This window comes from Rhipicephalus sanguineus, chromosome 10 (assembly GCF_013339695.2).
Source record: "Rhipicephalus sanguineus isolate Rsan-2018 chromosome 10, BIME_Rsan_1.4, whole genome shotgun sequence".
NCBI lineage: Eukaryota > Metazoa > Arthropoda > Arachnida > Ixodida > Ixodidae > Rhipicephalus > Rhipicephalus sanguineus.
Window position 1 is genome coordinate 151,047,880 of NC_051185.1, and position 23,875 is coordinate 151,071,754.

Here is a 23,875-nt window from a genome sequence, read left to right on the forward strand (position 1 = left end):
CTGGATCTTGTGGTAGCATGACTTCCGCAAAGCGTGCGCGAAGCAGGCCTTCACTATTGCCCTTTTCACAACTTTAGAGTGGGCCGACTCAAACGGCAGCAAAGGCTTACTCCCCGTGGAGCATACGCCCAACAAACATGGTCACGATCAATGTAATGCTCAAATCTAGGAATCGAATCGTTCCACCGTCTGGAACTCATGAGTTAAAAGAAGAGGAGACATGCACTCACGAAAAATGTCTAAAATATTATTCATTGACGTACCCACGGCAGAGCTATCAGGTTCAAACAAAACAAGAAAATCGTCAACGTAACGAAATACTTTTGCAACCTTTAACTCTGTTATGCGTTCTTGGACCGTGCGGTCAAGGCTGGCCAAAAATAAATCACTCAAAATGGGTGCCAAACAAGAGCCAATGCAAACACCATTTCGTTGCAAATAGATGTGGTTGTCCCAAGTTGCAAAAGTCGATCTAAGGTAGAAATCAAGCAGTTCCATAAAGTCATCCACAGAAATGCCCGTCATGTTCTGATAGGCGATGACACCAAAACTTTCAATGCAATCGCGGATGCAAACAAGAAGCATACAAGAAACAAACAAGTTGCCGCATAATAAGCTTCTTGTTTGCATCCGCGATTGCATTGAAAGTTTTGGTGTCATCGCCTATCAGAACATGACGGGCATTTCTGTGGATGACTTTATGGAACTGCTTGATTTCTACCTTAGATCGACTTTTGCAACTTGGGACAACCACATCTATTTGCAACGAAATGGTGTTTGCATTGGCTCTTGTTTGGCACCCATTTTGAGTGATTTATTTTTGGCCAGCCTTGACCGCACGGTCCAAGAACGCATAACAGAGTTAAAGGTTGCAAAAGTATTTCGTTACGTTGACGATTTTCTTGTTTTGTTTGAACCTGATAGCTCTGCCGTGGGTACGTCAATGAATAATATTTTAGACATTTTTCGTGAGTGCATGTCTCCTCTTCTTTTAACTCATGAAGTTCCAGACGGTGGAACGATTCGATTCCTAGATTTGAGCATTACCATTGATCGTGACCATGTTTGTTGGGCGTATGCTCCACGGGGAGTAAGCCTTTGCTGCCGTTTGAGTCGGCCCACTCTAAAGTTGTGAAAAGGGCAATAGTGAAGGCCTGCTTCGCGCACGCTTTGCGGAAGTCATGCTGCCACAAGATCCAGGCCAGTTTTAACTCACAGGTTGAACGCCTCACCAATGCTGGATTCCCGTATCACGTTATGACCGCAGTAGCTGAGTGTCTGCTCAAGGAACAAAAAATGAGCCCAGAGATGCTTGCTCAAACACGTGAAAATAGGCCAGAAAAAAGGAAGTATGTAGTCATTCCATACATCCACGGCGTGGCCCATAACCTGAAGAGGATAGCCGGTAGGTGTGAGGTAGATGTTGTTTTTTCTGCCCCCTGAGAAGCTGGCTAGCCTGTGCAGGGCTGTCAACCCTGGAGCTAGAGAAACCCGCACATGCACGACTAAGCATCGCAACAAGTTTGTTCCCTGCGTTCAAGGCGTGGTGTATTCCCTGCCATTGTCCTGTGGTAAACGGTACATAGGCCAAACTGGCCGGTGTCTTAATGAGCGTCTCAAAGAACACGCTTACAGCGTTTCCTCGACAGTGTCTGGCCACCTGGGCATTCATTGCCGAGATTGTGGGTGCGTTCCTGAGTTTCATCTATGTGCGGTTGTGAAGCGTCATAGGGACCAGCTTACACGTGAAATACTGGAGGCCTTGGAAATAGCTAAGCTGGGTGACGCTTGCGTGAGCAGACCTTCAGTTGCCTTGTCACAAAAGGAGGTTGTTTATCTGTCAGAGTGACTGCATGCGCAATGAGCTTGCTTTTGATGATATTTCTGTTAGTTTTTGTACCTTCGATTTGTCATGTTTTGTTTTTCTTCTTTTCGTTGCACAGGTATATATTGCGTGGTTTGACGAATAAAATTTTGTTGTAAGTCAGCGCTGTTGTTTGTGTCCTTCTCTGCCTGGTCCTTCGTCTTTCGCGCTGTTTCCCTCCAAAAATGTCGTACCAACTCGCCCAAGCAACCACTTTAGCAGCTTTAATTGTCATCAGCCTGTTCACTGCGTGTTGAAGACAAGCACACCCATGAAGATAAACCATCAATAAACTTACGGGATTCCACATTAAGGTTGAGCTCCTTGGCAACAGCTCTTCGTCGACAGAGGGATCAATGTGCGCAGGTGTGACAGGCAATGTACCACCGTTGGTCGTCCACGACGGAGAGTTGTTTGCAGAGACATGATTCACCGTTACCGTTGTGACAGTTTCCGCAGGTCGCGACCTTGCAGTCACGGTCAGCATCGCAGCAGTGGCAGGGGATGATGATACGGGTAGAGATGTGGGGGTGGTTGTTGAACGTGATGGCAGGAGTGACTGACCATTTGTCGTGGTCACCGACACTTGTTCGAAGCTCTTGATAAGCTCGGCCAGTCGGCTACCCTTGAGAAGTTCGGGGCCTCTCGGAGAGGAATCGTTCTGTTGTGCCGAGAGAACCTGCAAATAAAAGGACAACCCACTGCGTCAGCATCATGTACAGTTCTCGTCAAAAAAATGCAGGCTGCTTAAAGCGTATGCCACAAGTGCTAATGCAGAGCAATGTAAAGAACCCTGTCGCTCATTATTCTGATGTTTCAGTTAGCAGGTGTGCTATGGAAGCCATGTCAAACAACATTTATTGTTCTAACCTGAATGTTCCAACCTAATAAAAATTTAATTGTTGGTGTTTAATGTCCCAAAACCAAGATATGCTTAGGAGCGACACCATAGTTGAGAGCTCTGGAAATTTCAACCACCACATTTTTTCATCAGCCATGCGATGTGGTGAAGATAACGCCGCCAAAGCAAAGCAAGTCACTGATGCGTCAAAGAAAGGTGCCCTAATCAAAGAAGCGGATTCGAGGCTCGAAGTTTCCGGACGTCAAAACGGCGCTGATTGTGTGGTTGCATCGTGCGAGAGGAGACCCTTCCAGTCACAACATTGACAGAGAAGGCCTATTCTCTGGACTTAGCGGTGGGCTACACTGATCTCACCTACAACATCGTCTGATTTGACCATTTTTTAATGCAAAACAACGTGGCGTCACGTACGCTGATCGCGGCAGTGTCGACGCAGCTACCCAAGGGGTGATGACATCAGCCGAAACAAGAAACGTGCTTTGCTTGATGCGAAATAAAGTTGAGTGCAGCGGTGCGGATGATTGCCACATGCGATGTGTTAAGCAACTCGAGAAAGCTTTGCTAGGTGCAAGTGTTACTGAGAGGCAGATCAGCCTTAGTTGGTATCTCTGCACTAAATAAAAAGGCAGTCTCAAAAAACACAGCTGGTTGATAGCTCTGGTATGTCATTATTTTTCTTAAAAACCTTTACAAAGAGCCAGTTAGGCGCTCCTGTTAAGAAACTGGTCACTAGTGATAACATTTCTAGATAGAACTGGACTACGCAATGGAATTTGCGCAACTTTGCTTATCTCGAGAATCTGCTTATCACGAAATTTTTTCTGGCTTTCACTACTTCGAGTTAACGAGTTATTACTGTATCTAGTAATTAAACACATCAGTGCGCATACTCTTAATTGTGCAGGTTTACAGTAAAATCACTGCGCTTGTGAAGTTGTGTCACTACTTGAATCCTTTGTATACTGGCAGACTTGTCACCGCCACTTGGCACAATGATAATAAATGAAAGCACATAAATTGTCCAGACAGTTTCGTGATTGCGATAATAACAGCAAGCGTTACACACCAACGAACTTCCCATCAATCTAGCACCGAAATGGGAAAAGTGTTTTTAGCACTTTCCTGTCTGCGCCTATACCCATCGACAGCCCACTATCGATGGTTTTCAACTTAAAAAGTTGCTGCGTTAGAAGCACTTACGGACAGCTAACATTATCTATTGTGTAAAACAAGCATTATTTTTCTAGTTTCACTGTGTCATTTACTTTTTCCGCCGCGGAGAGAGCTTTGAAGTGCCTTTTAAGTCGAGAGGGCCGAACGCTCGTAGCTTCAAAGATGGCGTCGACATCACGCGCACCTGCCTCTTGGCAACGGCAGATTTCGGCTGACTCTGGCGAGTCTAATTCATGATTTTTTTATGATGACAGCAGCGAAGACTCGGAAGATGATTTTGACTCATCGGACAGCAGCACAGACAGTGAAAGTGTGTCGAACAGCCGCGGAATGTCAGCAAGTATCTGCCGGTAACTTTCGTTTTATCTCCGAACGGAATGGTCACGGCCGCGCTCCATTCTAAATATTCCAGTGTGTTCTAAAGGTCACAGTTGTCGTCTGCAGGTTGTCAACACCATTTGGGCAGGACCGCTTGCCGGCAGCTGCTCAACGAGTGGAGCTCACCACGAGAAGGCGACCCGCAGTGGTTTTCGCCATTGCGCTCCGTAGTGCCGCGCGGTATTTCGTCTGACCTGTCGATTTGTTCGTGCCGTTATAAGAAATTATCACCGACATGTGAGACAGAACTAATAAATATGCATGTGTGTATACTCTTGAGTCAAAAATAGAAGAGTAAATGAATGTTTTGTGCAAACATACTGCGCAAATTTGTGCTTCACCGCATCACGTAACTGCATTGCATGGTGGCACTATAGCCACTTCGGCTAACGTTTTCTTTTGTATCTAAATAACGGTTGCAGATAAAATGCTTATATTTTCAGGGTTATTGGATATAACATTTTTGGTGAAAACGTATACTGTAAAATTTTTTATGTTCACTTGGTGCAAAGCAGCACTGATTTATTTACAGTGTGTTCTCGTTTTCGTTAAAAATTTTCATATGAAAGTTTTTTTTCGCAAATTTTTTTATAATGTTTACTTTCAATCTAATGCTGTCTGAAGGTGCATTACTTGTTCTACAAATTAGTACCATACATTGTCGTAACAATAATTTTGTGTGACAGTAGAAAACGTGTTGACTGAAGTGCCCAAAAATGGCCTACTTTCCCGCGGACAGGAAAGTGTTATTTCAGAGTATGGAAAGTCTACTTTTACATTTTCAGATAAAAAGAAGGCACATAAAATTCAGGAGAAACACTTATAATCTTGTGTATAGCTTCAAAGAACGTTCATTCAGAATATTTGTCTAAACAAAGGGGAAAACTGTTCTACTTTACTGTGCACAGGCTACTCGCTAAAGCTTTTCTTCCCTGTCTACATTGGCAGGCGTTGTCAGTGGTCAAAACCGGAAGCCATTCAGGGCCTATGCTTGTAAACAGCAAAAGGGTCTATAGCAATGCTATGTGACCTAGCTAGTCCTTATATACACAGGTTAGAAATATATTCAGAAGGAAGTTAATGGAAAAGGTTGAAATGCACTTGCATTGCGAAGGGAATCCGGACCATTGCATTGAATGGACACAGTAGCTCGTGGCACATCACTCGAATGCCTCGATGCTTGCCTCTGCTCTGGCTTCGACTCTAGCTTCGATTCGGCCTTTGGCTCGGGCTTGGTGGTGTGCTTGATCTCGGGGCGTTCCCTGGTGTCGGGGCTGGTCTCTGGACTCCCACGCGATGAATCGCAGTCTCGTGTCCACGGAAGCGAATGCAGTCCACTGTCAGTGTCCTCTGACCGCTTGCCATGCCTCCGGTCATCATCACTGCCGCTGCTGTGTTGCTCATCAGTCACGCCTGAATCGTGCTCAGTCATTCGACTCCGCTCACCTGCGTTTTAATTCATTGCAAGAACTGTGGGCTGTGCATGCTGGATGCACGGCATAACCCTATCCTAACAGCAGGGGCGTAGCCAAGGGGGGGTTGGGGGGGTTCAAACCCCCCCTGAAATTTTTCACTTTTGCTTGCGTATATAGGCACGCACACATACAAACGCACGCACGAACATACATAAAGTATGGTTGAACCCCCCCCGAAAAAAATTTCTGGCTACGCCCCTGCCTAATAGTCACGCCTGGCACAAAAGTATATCAATAATATCATGCAATTTTTATAAGCATTAAGCATACATACTGATAGTGCCAAACAAAAAATTGATAAGAACTTGTGATTGGGTTCATGCAAAAAAAACTATGGCAGGTTTATTGTAAAAGGCTCAGCTGTATAGCAGCATCACATGCATTTTGAATATGCTTGAATAAGTGCAAACACAAACAAAAAGGTGGGCGTCATAGCTTTTTCTTTATGTTGATATTGTTCACTTGTTTAATGGCTTGTTGATTTGTGGTTGTGTCCTGCACACAAAAACGGCTAAATTATGAATACACATTTTGCACATTCATTGCAACACATCTTGCAATTATTAGACTGACGAAAATCTATACGCATGTCTAAAATATGACTCGACAAGTTTTCTTTGCTCACTTTTTTGTTCATTGACAACCAGAACACATCTTTTGCGATACAGTAAAAAATATCTCCTATGACGGATATATCTTCTAATGCATTTATTATGTTCCCATAACAGTACAACACATAACAAGCAAAACACACCCAACCATGTGCTATATTTACTCCACAATGTTTAATTAACCATTTTCCATGCGTGCTTACTACTACATCAACGTTTCACTACTGGATTTATTCGTACAGTAACGATAGAACTTCACAGTAAAATGTTGAGCAAGCTCCAATTTCACTGCTAATTTCAAATCGTCGCGCCATTTTGGGAAGCTCACCACCACTGCCGCTCTGCACCCCAATCATGCACCATGTCCAGGCAACACTGCCCTGCTTGAATACAATCCAATCCTGCTTGGCAGATCGATCTCTAAGTGCCTGCACCTGAAATCTGCCTTCAAAATTTGATTTTTTTTTTCTTTCCCGCATAATGATTGCAACCCAAACTGGTGCATGACACCCATGTAGGTTTTCAGGTTCTCGTAAGGAAAAGCATGGCCTTCGAAATCTGTGCTCACAATTTAAAGATGGTACCTATGACATATTTTAGATTATAGCACACGTAGTCAGCAAAAGTAAGGCCTTTTAGAGCTGTTGTGTAGGCGAGGCATCATCATCGGAGGTGCTTCCATGCCATGCTTCCCATGATCGGATCATGTTGCCTTAGTGTTTCTTGTCATTATGATGTGCTGTGCCACGAACGTGAGTTAGCAGGCCTCTGAGGAAGTCCATGTACACTCCAGTTTACAGTGAAAGCTGTTATCAGATCACATCAACAGCCATTTTGGTGCCATAGTTGTCTGCCGCCGGTGTCTGTAACCGCTATCGCGTGAAATAAGAAAAAAAAACGAAATAAGAAAAAATATCCAGGATGAAACAGGGTTCGACCCTGGGCCCTCTGCATGGGAGCCCAGTATTCTACCACAAAGCCATGCCGGTGCATTTTTTTCTTTATTACAGGGAAGGAAACCGTTGCACTTAGAGTGATACTATAAAAATGAATAATCAGGCATATTTAAACACAAATCAAACACAGAAAACCAGTCCACAGCATCACTAGAACGTTCATATATCCCACGTATTTGAATCACTTGTTCCTGGAATACGCTTTTTGTTGATCGCGAAGGCTTAGCATTTTAGTCAGTCAGTCTTGCTCTCCAGAGACTATGAAAAAGACTTTGAAATCAACCCTGTAAACATAGGTACCTTGATGTGACAAAGGACAGGTCAATACCCTATGACTTAATCTTTCTCACTGGTCTGCACAGTCTCTGGAAAGCCGTGCCGGTGCTTGAAACTCCGTTGCAAAATAACCCTATACAGGCTTCATCTCGGGAAGGAACCACATTAACATATGTAATATAGCATGGTAGAAGAGCAAAATATTAACCAGGTGTCACACAACGCGAATTGAGCAACGAGTGGGTTGGTGAATGCTTGCAACCCATTACAAAGAGCTCTGCCATAGTTCTTCATCGTCATCAGGCATGACACCAATAAAGTTCACATAATGCCTTACAGATGTGTAGCGGGTACCACGGTTCTTCGCAGAATGATGAAAAATGGCATAGTGACTGCTTCCTTACCTCACAAAAATTACGATGATTTATAGCATAGCGGGTACCTCACAAGTGTACTTCTATTAGTTGCCAAGGAAGTCCATAAGGCCCCCATGGTCCATTTCCTCAGGGCCTCAATAAAGTTCTTTCCCTCTCTATTTTTCTTTCTCACGTTAACACATGTTATATAGCATGGTAGGAGAGTGAAATAACAACCAGGCATCACACAATGCTAATTACGTAACTAGTAGGTCGTTTAAAGCTTCCAACTATTACAAAGGGCTCAGCCATAAATCTTCATCGTCATCAGCCACCACATCAACAAAGTGCGCATACTGCCTTACAGATGTGTAGCGGGTCCCTCGCTTCTCTGCAAAATGACGTAAAATGACGAAACAATGTGACGTAAATGTGTTGATGGTAAAAGTGCTGATGCAGCTACCCAAGAGTTGCTGACATCAGCCAAAACAAGAAACATGCTTCGTTTGCTGTGAAATAAAGCGCAGTGCAGCAGCAGGGACGATCAGCACATGCGGCATATGAAGAAATTCGAAGACATCATCCTAGGTACGCGTTTCCACAAATCCTTACTTGGTCTTCCTGTACTAAATAAAATGGCAGCGCTGCAAAACACAGCTCAATAACTCTGGTATGTCTTGATATTTTTTCCTTTAAAATTAGGCTTGTGCGAATATTCGAGCACTTCGAATATTCAAACGATTATTACATTATTCGAAATGAACGAATAGGTGTATATTAGTCCGCATGTAACCCCCCTGTAAAGGTAGTTTCACTGCAGTGGAGGTGAGCTATACCGTGAACACACCTTTCCGGGGAAAATCCGCACCGCCGCGAAGTTCTACTTCAAGGTTAAATGAACATATTACCCTCACATCGATTCATCATTATTAAGTTTAAAAGCTTCTTATACTGGCTTATATGCTCTAAGTATAGTAAATTTTAGAACATAACATATTTTACAGGTCACCACTTGCATTGTACCGAAAGTCAAATCCTGCTACTATTCAAAGCTGCTTCCACTTCCTTTGAACCAAAAAGAATGACATTTGCACATGCCTTATTTCAATTAAAAAAAATATTGTGCAGTTGAGTCATGACAAATATGGTCACTTTTCTTTGTAATATGTGATACATAACTATTCAAATTCGATACGAAATTATTCACCCCAATCACTATTTGCTTCGGACCTAAAATTTACTATTGGCGCAAGCCTATTTAAAATGTTTACAAAAGGCCAGCTTTGAAGCTGCAGTTAAAAAGCTTGTCTGTAGTGGTGAAATTTTTAGACTGAACTTCCCCCCACCCCACCAACAATGCAATTTCTGCAACTTCGCTTATCTCGAAAACCCGCTTATCTCAAATTGTTTGCCAGTTTCTACTACTTCAAGTTAACAAGGTATTACGTGCAAATCATATAGAGAGCAGATTCATGAGCATACCTCTCACCTTAGACCAGCTAGAAAATACTTAGATGTTCTGCAAACAGTGCACTGCACTGAATGAATCGGAGACTGTTAACTCCAAATGAATTGCAATTTCCTCAGCTAATACCTTACCTGTAGTGCTACAGCAGCATGCAAATAAGATTTTTCAGATCCCATCGATAAACCAGTGAAGCAATACATGAAGCTGCAACAACTGTTATTCATTACCATCCACTCCTTCGGGGGTGTGCGCTTGCTTACCCATTGGGTCCGAGCAGTCGGAGTTGCTAGCGTGGTCTTCATCCTCCTCGGGGATGACCTCGAGTTCGGTCTCCTCTGGGTAGAAGGCATAATGGTGCCGAGAGTCGTAGCCTCGCTGCTGCATCTCCTCCTCATCCTCGTCGTAGGGCAGATGGTAGTCGCCTTCGTCGTCGTCCGACACGTCGCTTGAGGCCTCGCGCACCAGCGGTTGAGGGCTGCTGCCAGGCAGTGTTGAATCCTCGGAGTGGTAGTCTTCGGTTGTGATGAATGTGTTTCTGCACATAACCCCAAACACCATTTCATATCAGTAGAACTTAGAACGACTTATTCACACTTATGGCTAGCATACTAGCACTTATACCGTTGAAACCCTTAATAAAAGAGACACACACGTAGTTCTTGTCACTTACATGAAGTGTCTCTTATAAGCAGGGTACCACGCTCTCATTTCTGATCAACTCGTGTATTTCAATGTAGGCACACTGTTGTCTTTTACATCCAATGGTCTGATCAGTGCCTCTTATAAAGGAGTTCAACTGTATAGTACATATATGAAGTGCTGTTGCTGTTGGAAATTAATTGTGCAATAATAAATTCAGGAATCCATTTGCTGGGCTATCTACAACTGAAGCATTGCTCTAGCATGTCATGTAAGTGCAAATGTTACCAGTACGGTTTTTGCGTCAAGTTTGCAGAACTTAAGTTAGCACTTTGAAGTATCAATAAACTCAGAATATAGAATGCCACGTTTCAGGCTACACAGTGGCATGTTTGGCCTAAATAAACCCACGACTCACCGTGTGCCTCTTTTCAGCATGTCAGTGAAACAGAAATAGTGGGAGAGTTCATAGAGGCTCACTGTATTTTAGATGTTGCATAAAGAGATGGAGAAAAGCAGAAGACAGGAGAGACATGCGAGTGCTTACAGTCAAGTTCCATCAGCCCCGACATGACCGAAAGACTAGTTTAAACACCTGGCAAGTCAAATTAGGCAACAGGCAAAAAAAAAAGAAAAGAAATAAATATAGAAAAAGAAAGAAAAAAAGCACAGGGTTACTTAGTCAGTTGGTGGTATTTGCCCACAATGGTAGTACGACCTCCAAGTTGAGCAGGGACTCCACATTTTATGGGTGCAATGTAGGAAAATAGCATAAAATGACATTGGACAGCTTAAATTATGTTTGAAATTGAACATCCACCTCGTTTCTTCGTATGGCAATCAGAAAAAGACCACAACTAGCAAAAATAACAGAGAGCTGAGCTAGGTGGTAAGTATTCATGTTAAAGAGACAGGGCATGCAAACGTCAGTGAGCGAACAATTTGAATTAATCGGAGGAGGGCTTAACTTCACTAAAGAATTGCCTCATTCACTAAAGAATTGCTAAAGAAAAGCAGCGCAGCCCGCGTGACAAAAGATAATAATGATTACGATGTTTCATGTATACAGACGAAGACAATGAACTGCATAGTCATAGCTCACAATATATATATCTGCTGAAGGTCGTGTTTATGTCCGCATTGGCTGTCCGAGACTGATGTCGAGCCAACGTACACTGTATGTTTGCGGACATTTGATGGATGTCTGTAATATCCAAAATGGACATCCAGTCGGACGCTGATCGGATATCCGTGGTTACTTATGTTACTATTGGAGTAAGCTGTATCAATCAACAGATATGTACGTTATAAAATCAGCAGGCCTTCAGAAAATTGGTTCATGGCCTGAAAATGCTTGCCAAATGCCCTCCAACCGTTGTTCATTTTCACACAATAATGAATATGGTGTCACACGGTCCAGCGGACTTACCTGTGCACAACGAAATCTTTCGGGTCGTAGTCATTGTCAACGTGATTTTCCTCTTGAGCCGAAAAAGGTGTGGACAGAACCTCTTGGGAAGAAGAGCCGTCTTCCATCATCGAGGAAAAGGCCGCTTCCACCTACAAGGAAATGAACCCACATTTTTTCAATCAATCAATCAACCAATCAACCAATCAATCAATCAATCAATCAATCAATCAATCAATCAATCAATCAATCAATCAGTGTTCATTCAATCAACTTAATAAAAAATGGTTACAAAAGTATTTGGACCATTAGCTTCATATTACATATCAGAAGTAGAGGTGTAGTTAATATGATTATGAATCTATACACAAATTCAATTGACATCTTGCTCAAAAGCAAATCAGATGAAATCCAACCTAGCATCGTAGCAATCTTAAGCATGCATACACACAGAAAGGCCACCAAAAAGGTCTATGTGAAGTCTGAACTGCCTCCTGAGGGTAGGGGCATTGGTTACAAGATAAAGGTTCCATATATGATACGAGTGAAATGCACACTAAAGATTTAGGTGCACATTAGATTTAGGTGCACATTAAAGAACCCCAGCTGGTTGAAATTTCCGGAGCCCTCCACTACGACGTCCCTCATATTCATATCGTGGTTTCGGGATGTTAAAACCCAGATATTATCATTATATTATTATTCAATTTGAAAATAGCATATTCGGATTTTTCCAAATATTACTGGTACGCGGGTATCCAAGAAACTGAAGTATTCAAACAAGTGACGACTTACGAATGCTACGCATTATTTTTAAAGCAAAACATAGCTAATATTGCTCGCGCGCTTCTTCTACTATGTTTGTGTAACTGGTCTGTTGCACATATAATCGCTGTCTTGCGCAAGTCGCGCCCGAATGTCTGGGAACCTTCCAGATTATTTCAGAATCTTCTTTAGGCTTGAGCGCGCAAACGCGAACAGTGGAGTTCATTCTGGAACTAATGTGGCCACCAGTGATAAGCACACTGTCGAGAATTGGGTGCGAACCATTTCTAGATAACACCACGGTGTTGTACCGGGACTCGGACATTGACTCCAGATTAATTGTCGAGGCCGCTGAGATGAAGAGGGATGACTTAAATGCCATTAGCGCTCCTTCGACTACCTTGACAAGCAAGGAGCTTCACTTTTTGGAATATGCGCATGGTGCAGTCATGTAGTGTGTGCCTTGGCACTTCTTTTGCTGATGCAGTCTGGGCGATTTGCAATAAGGTTTTCATCACTTGGACCTTGCTTGCGCATACGCTCTTGACACGTGTTAGCACGAGTAGACGCTGCACTGTGATAGTATGTCTCTTCTTGATTGTTCTTTTTTTGTCGTCTAGTTTTAACACGAAAGTGTTTTATGCCGGGGTCCACCAAGTACATCCGTCACGGATATGACGTTGATAAAATGGACGCCAACGGGTGAGAAAGAAAAAAACCAAGAAAAAGATACCCCGCTGGGAATCGAACCCACGACGTTGCGGCGGCGACGGCAAGCGCCCGACGCTCTACCGACTAAGCCAACTCGGGAGATACTAGGCACGGCGCGATCGCGCCTTATATCTTTCACACATTCTCTTTCGCGGCGGGCGGAGCGGGGCGGTGCCGCCGTCTGTGAGAGGTGGAAAGAAGTAATGCTTCACGATCGACACTTACTAGCGCTTACTCCGAGATTGCACGTGATATCGGAGGTCATGGTTAAAGCGTCTCGATACCAGAGAGGTAGACTGGCCGCGCTGGCATCGCCGAGGCACCCTTGACGCAGTTATGTTCTTTGCCTTTGGATTCGTGTTAGCGTGCGTCGGCTCATCGGAGTAGTGCAGCTTCCACGTGCACGAACGGGATTTCTCTGCCGCCGACTGCTTCAAATGCGAGAGCACCGACTAACAAAACTGCTGCAATATGCGTTGCAGAAAGGACGCGATTTCGACGGGCGAATGTCGTGCCTTGGTGGAGCGAGAGCAGCGCCTGCGAGACAGAGGCCAGCGGGACGCACGCGTTTGCGGCTGAGGCTACGAACCTCTACCTCCCGCGTTGCTGAAGAGCAGTGTGTGTTATGTATGCATGAGCACAGGCGTCGGCTACGCATTACTAGAAAGCGCACACCGTGCCGTTTCTCTCCTTAATTGACGACGCTTTGAAGAAGTGCATACCGGGTACCAGTGTTGATTATGAGCTTGTTGATATCATCCTTGCGCGCGATTCACGATTCGCTGTGTCCAAATATATGTTCACACCGTCAGCTACCTCAACCGTTTTATCATGATCAAGGGCGTTAGTCTTCGCGATAGAGACATGCTGTCAACATGGGTGCATCCACGTCAAACGGTGCTATAGCTGCCAAACACGAATAGACATTGTACAAGCTCTCATATATCATAAGCGCTACTTCTGTGAAGACACGTTTCACTTTCGTGTTATACCGATTCCTATGACGGAGGGATCAGCCATGTTTTTTTTCTCCCTTTTCTTTCTGGTGGCTACACCTACATATTTGGTGTTACCACCCATTAAAATCTCAGTTGAAAGTAGCGCTTGTCCTGTGTTCTTCGTGGTCTTACGTGTCTTTCACACTTACAGAAGTTATGAATATATAATTACCAGCATCAGCGTTTTGTAAATCTTAAAGTGGCAGTGGGATCTGCCAGGATGCGCTCCAACTCCCCCATTTGACCAGACTGCTTGTCTCCTCTAATGAAAAAAATTAATTAATTAATGTTCTTTAATTACTGCCATAACTGATGTCTCTAGTCACTCTAAGGTGTCCGCCATCACACAAAATGTGATTATGAATGCAGTTATCACATTTCCCTTATTTTTGAGAGTTCTGGGCACGTTTCTTGAAACGTCCTGTGATATATACCACATAAGAAATGTTAAATCTTCGGTATGAACCCTCAAACCACCCCCTGGCTATGCCACTGGTCCCCAGAAATTGGATATGTTTTACTGTAATCAACAACGAATACACATGACACTCTGTTTCAGCCTATGCGGCACATCCAGGAGATGGCCAGTTTCTGCACACCAGTTCTTCCACAATCTGCGCACCCTGAAGTCATCCAATGCTTAAAGGGGCTCAAACACATTATGGGAGGCAGGTGCAGAAGGTGACTGAGATTAAATTAAAAGTTGATCACCTTTATTATTTTTTATTTTTTATCTTTATGTTTAATCCTTACCTTTTAACTTTTTACATTTAATCTTTACCTTCATGTCGAAGCATAGTGTGAGGAAAAACAGGACACAGTAAAAGGCACACAGGACAGGCGCATGCGCCTGTCCTGTGTGTTCTTTACTGTGTCCTGTTTTTCCTCACGCTACGCTTCGACATAAATCTATACCAACTCGCCCAGTACTCTACGTTACTTCAGTTAATCTTTACCTTTTACTTTATCTTTTACTTTTAACCCTAACCTTTTTGAGCAATAACGTACTGAATGTGCCATCTTCCACTTTGTGAGAAAATGATAACATAAATCATAAACAGAAATCCATTGCATAAGCACAATTTGACAACATATATATTTCACAACGCACACTTGCAGAGCATGGTTATTTCACACAATGACTTACTTCAATTCAGCAAATACAACATGGACTCTACAAAGTTACATATAAGTTAACCAGTTGATTGATTGTATTGAAGATTAATACAAAAAAATTTTAATGTACACTAGCACATGAATGTTCGAGAGCAGGAAGTGCTATTCCTTCTTTAGAGGTTATTTTAAATAATCCGAGCTAATCAGTACCTAAACACCTAGGACTGACTATAATACATTGTGCTTTTGTGCTTTTTTTTTTGTTCAAAAGCTACCACTTTTTTATTTTGAGCCACTGAGAAAAAAAAAAACTTTGGTGGAAACCATTTGCAATAGCATCCTCTACGCATGACAGCATTCATATCACATATCCTCCCTTCTTATTTATTTATTTATTTATATTTGTACACACACACACACACACACACACACACGCACACACACACACACACACACACACACACACACACACACACACACACACACACACACTCCCTTCTCAACAAACGGCATCAAACAACACAGCAGACCCAGGTTCAATTGGTGTATGACCTCAATTTTCTTAATTCTTGTTTTCACATAGTCATAGTAATAACTAGAGGCCGGATTTTTAGGCATTAAAAAAGCTCATTTTAGGTGCCAAGAATAGGCAGGCAAAACAATGTTTTACACCTCCAATATCGTAAGTATAGGCACAATCAACTTTCATATGAATACAAATAATTTCAAACGAAGACGTGCTGACCTCTATCTACGACAGGAAAACAAAATGTTATTAGGACAGCACAAAGGCATCAACAGTTGAACATAGCCGTGCAACTGGGCTTTGTCCCGCACGGTTCACACAACACGGTCTCTCCCGTATTCTGCACAGTGAGTCAAGTGTCCACTGTCGACTTGACACACTCCTGGGTGTCTTTTTGGCATGACAGAGAAGGGAGCAGACAGCCAGATCGCTAAAAGACCAGAAGGGAGGGATTCCTCCCATTGGCCGGGTCGAATTGCGTAGAGCCTGTATACACGCACACATACAAACGCATGCACGAACATATATAGAGTATGGTTGAATCCCCCCCTCCTCCTCGAAAAAGATTTCAGCGAACAGCTTAAAAGCGAACTGCAGCGAACAGCTTAAAAAGTAAATTACAAACAAAACAAAGGCTGCGTGCACATTGCATTTTTATTTCTATTCTATTTTTGTTATGTCAGCACGGTGGCAAATACTCGTCGAAGTGTCCCATATTTCACTGCTGCTAGCTGTTGTTTCCGCGAGTTGGTTCAACTCGAGGACTAGGTTGAACCACATAGTTCCCAATAGTCAATGTTACGCGGTAACATGAATAACAGTCTCAAACAGCACCCAGGAGTGAAACTTGAGGCTAAATAGCATTCATATAAGCGTCAATTTTGAAAATAGGCATTTATAGACATTTGTAAGCATTTATGAATGAAATCCAAAAATAGGCATTTATAATAGGCACTTTAAAAACACTATAAAAGCCCTTCTTAACCTCTAATTCATGCTCATATATCAAAATGGCATGAAAGGAGCGCAAGGAACAAAATTGGCATTTGTCTAAAGTCTGGTCTCTAGTAATAATAGTAATCATAGTATCTGGAGTTTTACAAGCTAAAACCAGGATATAATTATTTATTATTTATTCATTTTCAATACTGCCAGTCTCTTTCCGAGACCATAGCAGGTGGGCATACAGGTTGGACATGCAAGTTCAACAGAACAAAAGCAGGAATCCAGTGCAGTGAGCAAAAATTACACCATCTCCCGCTAAAGGGGACCATGAAGCGATGCGAAGCTGGAGCACGTGCACGATCGCGTTCCGTTGGCGTTCGTTGGGCATGCTACCGACCTCGCGTCGCGGAACGCGAAGAGGGACGCTACGCGCGTCGTATCTTCCATCTAGCCTGGCCGTTAATTCTCACAGGGCGAGCGGGGAACGCGGTCGACAGGCGGGCGAGAGGGGGGGCAGCGTAGGAGAGGAGGGAGAAGGGGAGGGGATGCGCATGCGCTCGAGCTCATCGCGGCGTTGCGCAGGAGAGAATTTCGGCATGTCTAGCCCGCGTTCCAGAGGAATAGTGGAAAGGGGGAGAGGGGAGGGGCATGGGAGAGGGGAGGGGAGAGGGAAAGTGGAGGGAAATTGGAGAGGGGAAGGGGAGAGGAGGTGTGTGGAGAGGGTATGCGCATGCGCAGTAAGGGCGGTCACGCCGCACACCACCACCACCGGATTGAGCTCCGCCTTAAGATACTTCGCATCTAAAAAGTTATACAATGCAATTTTCTTAATAACAATGGACAATCAGTATGCAAATATACATATGGAAATCATATACAGAAATATAAAAGAACCAATATACAAATATATAATATACAATACGCACGTAATATAGATATATTACAGAAAGCATACATGAAATGAAGTGCTACACAGGCAAGGTACAGCAAACCAGAAAACACTCTGTACTGAGCACTTGGCCACTGATATGCTTTCAATGGTGACGAAATGAATGAATCTGCGCTGGGTAGCGCTAATGTATTAATCAGGTGATACTTTCTACTTGTGGGACAAAGTCAGATAATGAATTCGCATTAGTAACTGAGGGATCCAGACGGTTCCATTCCCTGACAGAACGCGGAAGAAAAGAATGCTTGAAAGTGTCATTGTGGTAACAGTACTCTTTTAGTGTGTGCGAATGTTTGCGCCGGGTTATGCGAGACTCTGATGGACAGATGTACAATGATGTGTCAATTTTATAATAGTTGTGAAGTAGCTGGAAAAGAAATTTCAGGCGCGCTTGCTTTGCTCTAACGGCTAGCGTTTGGAGGCCACAGCTTGTTAACATATTTGTGGGAGAATCAGTGTGTTTATATTTGTTTCAGATGAATCTAGCAGCCTTCCTCTGTACATTTTCTATTTTTTTTATGTTAGTGACTGTACAAGGAAACCATACTGTGTTAGCGTATTCTAATACCGGTCTAATGTAGGTAGTATAGGCTAAAACTTTGGTAGATTGAGGGGCTAGCCGGAGGCATCTGCGAAGATAAAAGAGCTTGCGCAGAGCAACTGAAGTAACATTGGAGATGTGCGCATCCCATCGGAGATCTGACGTTATCGTGACACCTAGATATTTTTGTTCATTCACTTTTTGAAGCCTAGTGCCTTTAATGGTGTAATCATAACTGATAGCTTCTTTCTTTCGGGTTATCGTCATGCATATTGTTTTTTTGGGGTTAATCGACATCTGCCACGTGTCGCACCAGTTGGAGAGAATGTTTAAGGAATCAGTGAGTGCAAGGTGATCTGAATGTTTGTTGATTTCTTTGTAAATAATGCAGTCATCGGCAAAGAGCTTAATGTTGCAAGTTATGTTGTCTGTGATGTCATTAATAAAAATAAGAAATAACAAAGGCCCCAGAACGGAGCCCTGTGGCACTCCGGACGTGACAGGTAGGATATGTGACAGTACTTGCTCAAACAGGACATATTGGGAACGGTCAGTTAAGAAGTCTTCAATCCAACGTGTTAGTAATCCATCTCCGATGATATTTCGGAGCTTTGCAATTAATTTGTTGTGACATACGGTATCAAATGCCTTAGAAAAGTCTAGTAATATGATATCTGTTTGCACGCAATTGTTAATAGATAGCGCCAAATCATGAACAACCTCTGTTAGTTGCGTTATTGTCGATAATCTGCTACGGAACCCGTGTTGACTCGATGACAAGATGCCGTTCGTCTCCAAGAAAACGGTTAAGTGTTTCAAAATTATATGTTCTAATATTTTGCATGATGTGCTGGTTAACGATATAGGTGTGAAGTTTGAAGGATCATCGCTCTTTCCTGCTTTTGGAATCGGTGTTATTTTAGCTTTTTTCCAGTCATGAGGAAGCTTCGATACGGCGAGAGATTGCGGAAAACTAAACCAAGGTATTTGCTGCACCATTCTGCATATCACTTAAGAAAAGAATTGGGAATGTCGTCCGGTCCCGAAGATTTTTTCAGGTCCAGTTCCAGCAAAAGACTAAATATTCCTTTGTCACTTACTTCTATTGGATTGATTCCCAAAATATCAGGGGGCGTAAGTTGCGGGATTTTTCTGTTATCTTTTGTGAAGACAGAGTGGAAAAAGTTGTTGTATTTATTAGACTTGGCCCTTTTCTGTTCTAATGATAATTGAGGACTGCCTGTTTTCCTAGGGCGGAAATGGTTCCAGAACCTCTGTGGGTTACCAGTAATGAATGACGGCAGCGTTACCCTGAAGTAGTGCTCTTTTGCTTGTTTTGTTTTAGTCTCGAAATCTAAAATAGCAGTCTTTAGTTTTGATGCATTCGCACTGCAAAGCTTTTTCTTTACTGCTTTCCGTAGTCGTTTAACTTTTCGTTTCGCATGTAGAATTTCTCGCGTTATCCAGGGGTTATTTCTTTGGGGCCGTGTAAGCCGTAGTGGGATCAAGTTATTCATGCAGTAAGAAACAGTGTGACTGAATCGTAGCCAGAGGTCATTTACTGTTGTGGCAGGATTAGAATTCAATTCCAACAACTCATAAAATTCATGAGCTAAATAGGTTAGTACGCTGGCGTCGTCTGCTTTGTTAAAGTTCGGAACATGAGTTGCTGTTGATTGAAAGCGTAAGCTGTGGTCAACTGTCAACCGGCAGATGGGTACTCTGTGGTCCGAAATACCCTCCACAACATCAATTTGAGCGTCGACAAGGTTAAGATGACTACTAATAAGTATTAGGTCTAATATACTTGTGGCTGTTCCTTGAACACGCGTTGGGGATGAAACAACTTGATGGAGGTTGAAATTTAACATCAAATCGAGTAAAGCTTCTGAACACTGCGATGTGTGGTGCATGCTACTCCAGTTTATGTCAGCAAGGTTAAAATCACCCATTAGTATGATGGCAGAGTTGCCGACATGTGTCTGAAGGAAATCGTGAGTGGAAAGTACACATTCGGTACCAGAGGATGGGCTACGATAAACGCAACCCGCTACTATGCTTGAACCATTGCACGTTATTTTACAGAATATCGCCTCTGTGTCTGGGATGTGAGGCAGCAATAAATATGAAATACAACGTCGAATTAACAACGCCACGCCTCCGCCACGAGATGGTCTGTCCTTTCGGATGACAGCATAGTTAGGTGGTGCGAATTCCTGATCGAGTACAGCTGGTGAGAGCCAGGTTTCCGTGATTGCTACAATATCTGGTTCATAAAGCAGCAGCAAGTCTTCGAATGGCTGCACCTTATTCACGACACTTCTGGCGTTCACGTTTAGTAGTGTTAATTTTTGTGTTGTGCGGTGCTCCGGGTGTTCGGACGATTTGGTTTTCCGTAGTTTTTTGGTTTGTTGTTTAGTGGCACCCTTTCTTCCTTCTCATCATCCCAAACAAACGCGCAGTCATTTATGAAGAGCTTATCGAAACCCAGTGCTACTTTTTCTTTTTTGTCTCGGTTTGGTTTCGCACTATCCCATAGCTTCTTCCTGATCTCCCGAGTTTTGCGACAGAAATCTTCACCGATAGCGTAGTTGGTGCCTTTGATATGCTTACCACTCTTTAATATTGCTTCCTTCTGTCGCGAATCTACTAGTTTGAAGATAACTGGTCTGGTTTTATTAGGAACGGGCCTACCTAGTCGGTGGATATGTTCAATCATCATCGGTTGTAGCTTAAGTTTATCTTGTATGACGTCCTTGTTTACTGCTCGTTCAAGGATTTCAGTAGTCTCAAATTTTGTTTCCAGCAGTCCATAGACGATTAGGTTGGATCTTCTGCTCCTATTTTCGAGGTCGTCTATTCTCTTTTCTAATGTTTGTATTACCCTAGCCATAGAATTAAGTTGCGTTTTGCAATGCCCCAGTTCTACTTCCAGCCCTGACAGAGCGTCAAGTTTGGTATCGATATCTACTAACCGTTTTTCTTTTATTTCCTTAATGTCGCTTGCTATATTTTTCAATTGGTTACAGATTTCTTCATGGTACAGATTTCTTCACGGTTCAGATTTCTTTCTATGAGGCGTGACGTAGTGGAGGGCTCCGAAAACTTTGACCATCTGGGGTTCTCTAAGTGCACTGACATCGCACAGTACATGCGCCTTTAGCATTCTCCTTCATTGAAATGCGACTGCCACGGCCGAGACTGAACCCGCAACCGTCGGATCAACAGCCAAGCGTCATAGCCACTGTACCAATGTGGTGGACCATGTGGTCATGGTATCGAGGCCAGACAGCCAGCCAAAAAAAATGTGGGTTAGAGTAGCCAAGAAAATCTTTATGCATTCAATAGGTTTTATGAAGAAATGTTACCATGCGACTGCCACCACTTGCCTCATCGAAGTCGGAGATGTCGAGAAGGTTCCGCCGGATAAGTGGCGATGTTGATAGCTCAGTGGAGCCCTGGTCGCGATAAGGTTCCCGCAACCGCTTGCTGCTGCTGCCACTGCTGCCAATACTCCTGTTGCCACCACTGCTGCCACTGCTACTGGTGTTACGAGATTCACCCTCCTTCTTTTGGATAGCTTGCTGCACACAGAAAGAACAATTAAAAAAACAAGTGAGCGAAGACACACTCAAAAGCATCATAACATCAGTTTGAACTGGTAACGTATTCAGGCTGAAGGAGAGAGCAGAGCGTACAGAAAATAACACTGAAGCCTCGCTAATGTGAATACAGCAATACGTAATCTTCGATTCTGGTGTTGATATGACATTAACAGACTAGCCAGGTTTGGATACTGTGCTCAAGAATTTTCTGCACGCCACCTACTGTGCCTTTAGAAGTCGCTCTGACAGGATCGAGCCATAGAAGAACACACGCCTCTTAAAGAATTCTGCTGAAATCAAAGTGCATGCGGAGGACATTCTGTACCAGATGCCATTGTAATGCTTTATATACTTTACAGTAGCACATGCATCACAGAACAAACTTAATTCATTGCAAGGGAGGATTTGCAATAGAACACATCTGTTCTGAGAGACATGTTGTAGCATTTCTTGCATAGGAAACATAATTCCGCACAGGTCTTGCTCGCATGCGAGAACACAAGATCATCGCCAGATACATATTGTGTGGTCTTCTGGACAATGCGCGTGGGCTTCTTGACGAGGAAAATGTACAACTAACTTTGCTCAGACTGTCAGCTCAAAAGGTAAGTGCTGTAGTTGCTTTTGTAGATGTATCTTGCAAACATAACTGCCCTGACGCTCACGTAACATTAATAACACGCCCAAAAAAGATTTGTCAATTTAGGAACCCAATAGAGGTGGTGGAAGTTGGGAGAAAGGGATGGTGTTCATGTTAGTGTTGTTACCCATCTACGTGCACTTCCAGAAACACTTCTCCGTTCAGTCCATAGAGAGATTTCTAAAACTACAATAGAAGTGGAAGACACCTGCTGTGAAAAATTGAAAAATAAGTTTTCCTGTTCCTCTCCTGGACTTCCTGAACATCCAGGTCAGAATGACTAAGGCAAAGCCAGGGTGGCCTGGCTGGTGCAGTAGAAAAAAAAGAGAGCTGTTTTGTTTGCCTTAGCTGTGTTGCTATGACACTGTCTTTTCGTCTGCCTTGTTGCGCCGTTCAAAATCCATGCATCCGTACTAACTCGCCCAATTGCCATGCAGTGCTACTCGACCCTTTCTTGCAATGATGCCACAATGGCTTATTTAGTGGAACCAGGACTGTACTGAGGAACAAAAGGTACATGACTGTTCAAATAATGTACACACGAAACACTGAAATCCAGGCGAATCAGACAAGATCTAACAGTTTGATATGCTACTTGTCAACACACTGGCTTAGGTGGAGGTGTGCACAAGCGGCCACTCTCATGTGACTGAGCAAGAGAATACATTCCCTACGTGCATCACAAGATCGTTTAATAGCGAAGCCATTTAAGCTAGCCGTAATTTGTGCGGCCTTCGGGTATGTGCTCTGTGGCCTAAGCGAAAACTATCATCATCATAAACGGGTATGTGCCACAGAAATTGCATAAATCCCACTACTCACCACTAGTCCACTAAAAATGAAGAAGAAAACTATCGTCATCATACGGACACGCCACTAGCTATGTGGCCTAGCATTGTCATAAACAGGTATGCATCACAGAAATTAGTAGGTGTTGCTACCGGAATAACCACCTATAGGCATAGCCCTGGCCAAACCTAGCTAATACCAAGTTCAACCTAGCCACACCAAGTTTAACCTCGATACAGCCAAGTTCAACTGAGCTACTACCAAGCTCAACCTCAACATAGCCAAGCTCAACCTAGCCACACCAAGCTTAACCTCGATATAGCCATGCAGGGGCGTAGCCAAGGGGGGGGTTGGGGGGGTTCAAACCCCCCCCCCGAAATTTTTCAGTTTTGCTTGCGTATATAGGCACGCACACATACAAACGCACGCACGAACATACATAAAGTATGGTTGAACCCCCCCCCCCGAAAAAAATTTCTGGCTACGCCCCTGTAGCCATGTTCTACCGAGTTCAACCTAGCCACAACCAAGTTCTGCCTAGCTACAACTAGAATAAGCAGCCCACAGGTCTACGACAGGTGCGAACGCTTGGTTTCAGCACGAGGTTCTGTCTCCGGAGTTTGGACATCTGTGTCATGTCTGTGACTGTCTGTGGTTTAACTCAAAGCTCTATGCACTGAGAATCAACGTAGAAACAACCTAGCATCACCTAGCTAAAGCCTAGCTACAACCTTTAAGCAACCTAGAAACAACCTGCATCACCTAGCTAATGCCTAGAAACAACCTAGAAGCAACGAGATTAGTCCTCAGATTTCAATCCAGTT

The 23,875-nt window shown here is 43.4% G+C and overlaps 1 protein-coding gene across 1 annotated transcript in view; it reads right to left on the reverse strand.

Annotated features, from left to right (window-relative positions):
* Nucleotides 1-23,875, reverse strand: part of LOC119406825 (uncharacterized) — a 227,186-nt gene that overhangs the window by 65,330 nt on the left and 137,981 nt on the right. Inside the window, exons 4-8 of the mRNA XM_049420225.1 lie at nucleotides 21,407-21,601; nucleotides 11,488-11,618; nucleotides 9,680-9,954; nucleotides 5,383-5,723; nucleotides 2,163-2,543 (exon numbers count right to left, since the gene is read on the reverse strand). Of these exons, the coding sequence (XP_049276182.1) occupies nucleotides 2,163-2,543; nucleotides 5,383-5,723; nucleotides 9,680-9,954; nucleotides 11,488-11,618; nucleotides 21,407-21,601 (1,323 nt within the window). The remainder of the gene's footprint in view (nucleotides 1-2,162; nucleotides 2,544-5,382; nucleotides 5,724-9,679; nucleotides 9,955-11,487; nucleotides 11,619-21,406; nucleotides 21,602-23,875) is intronic.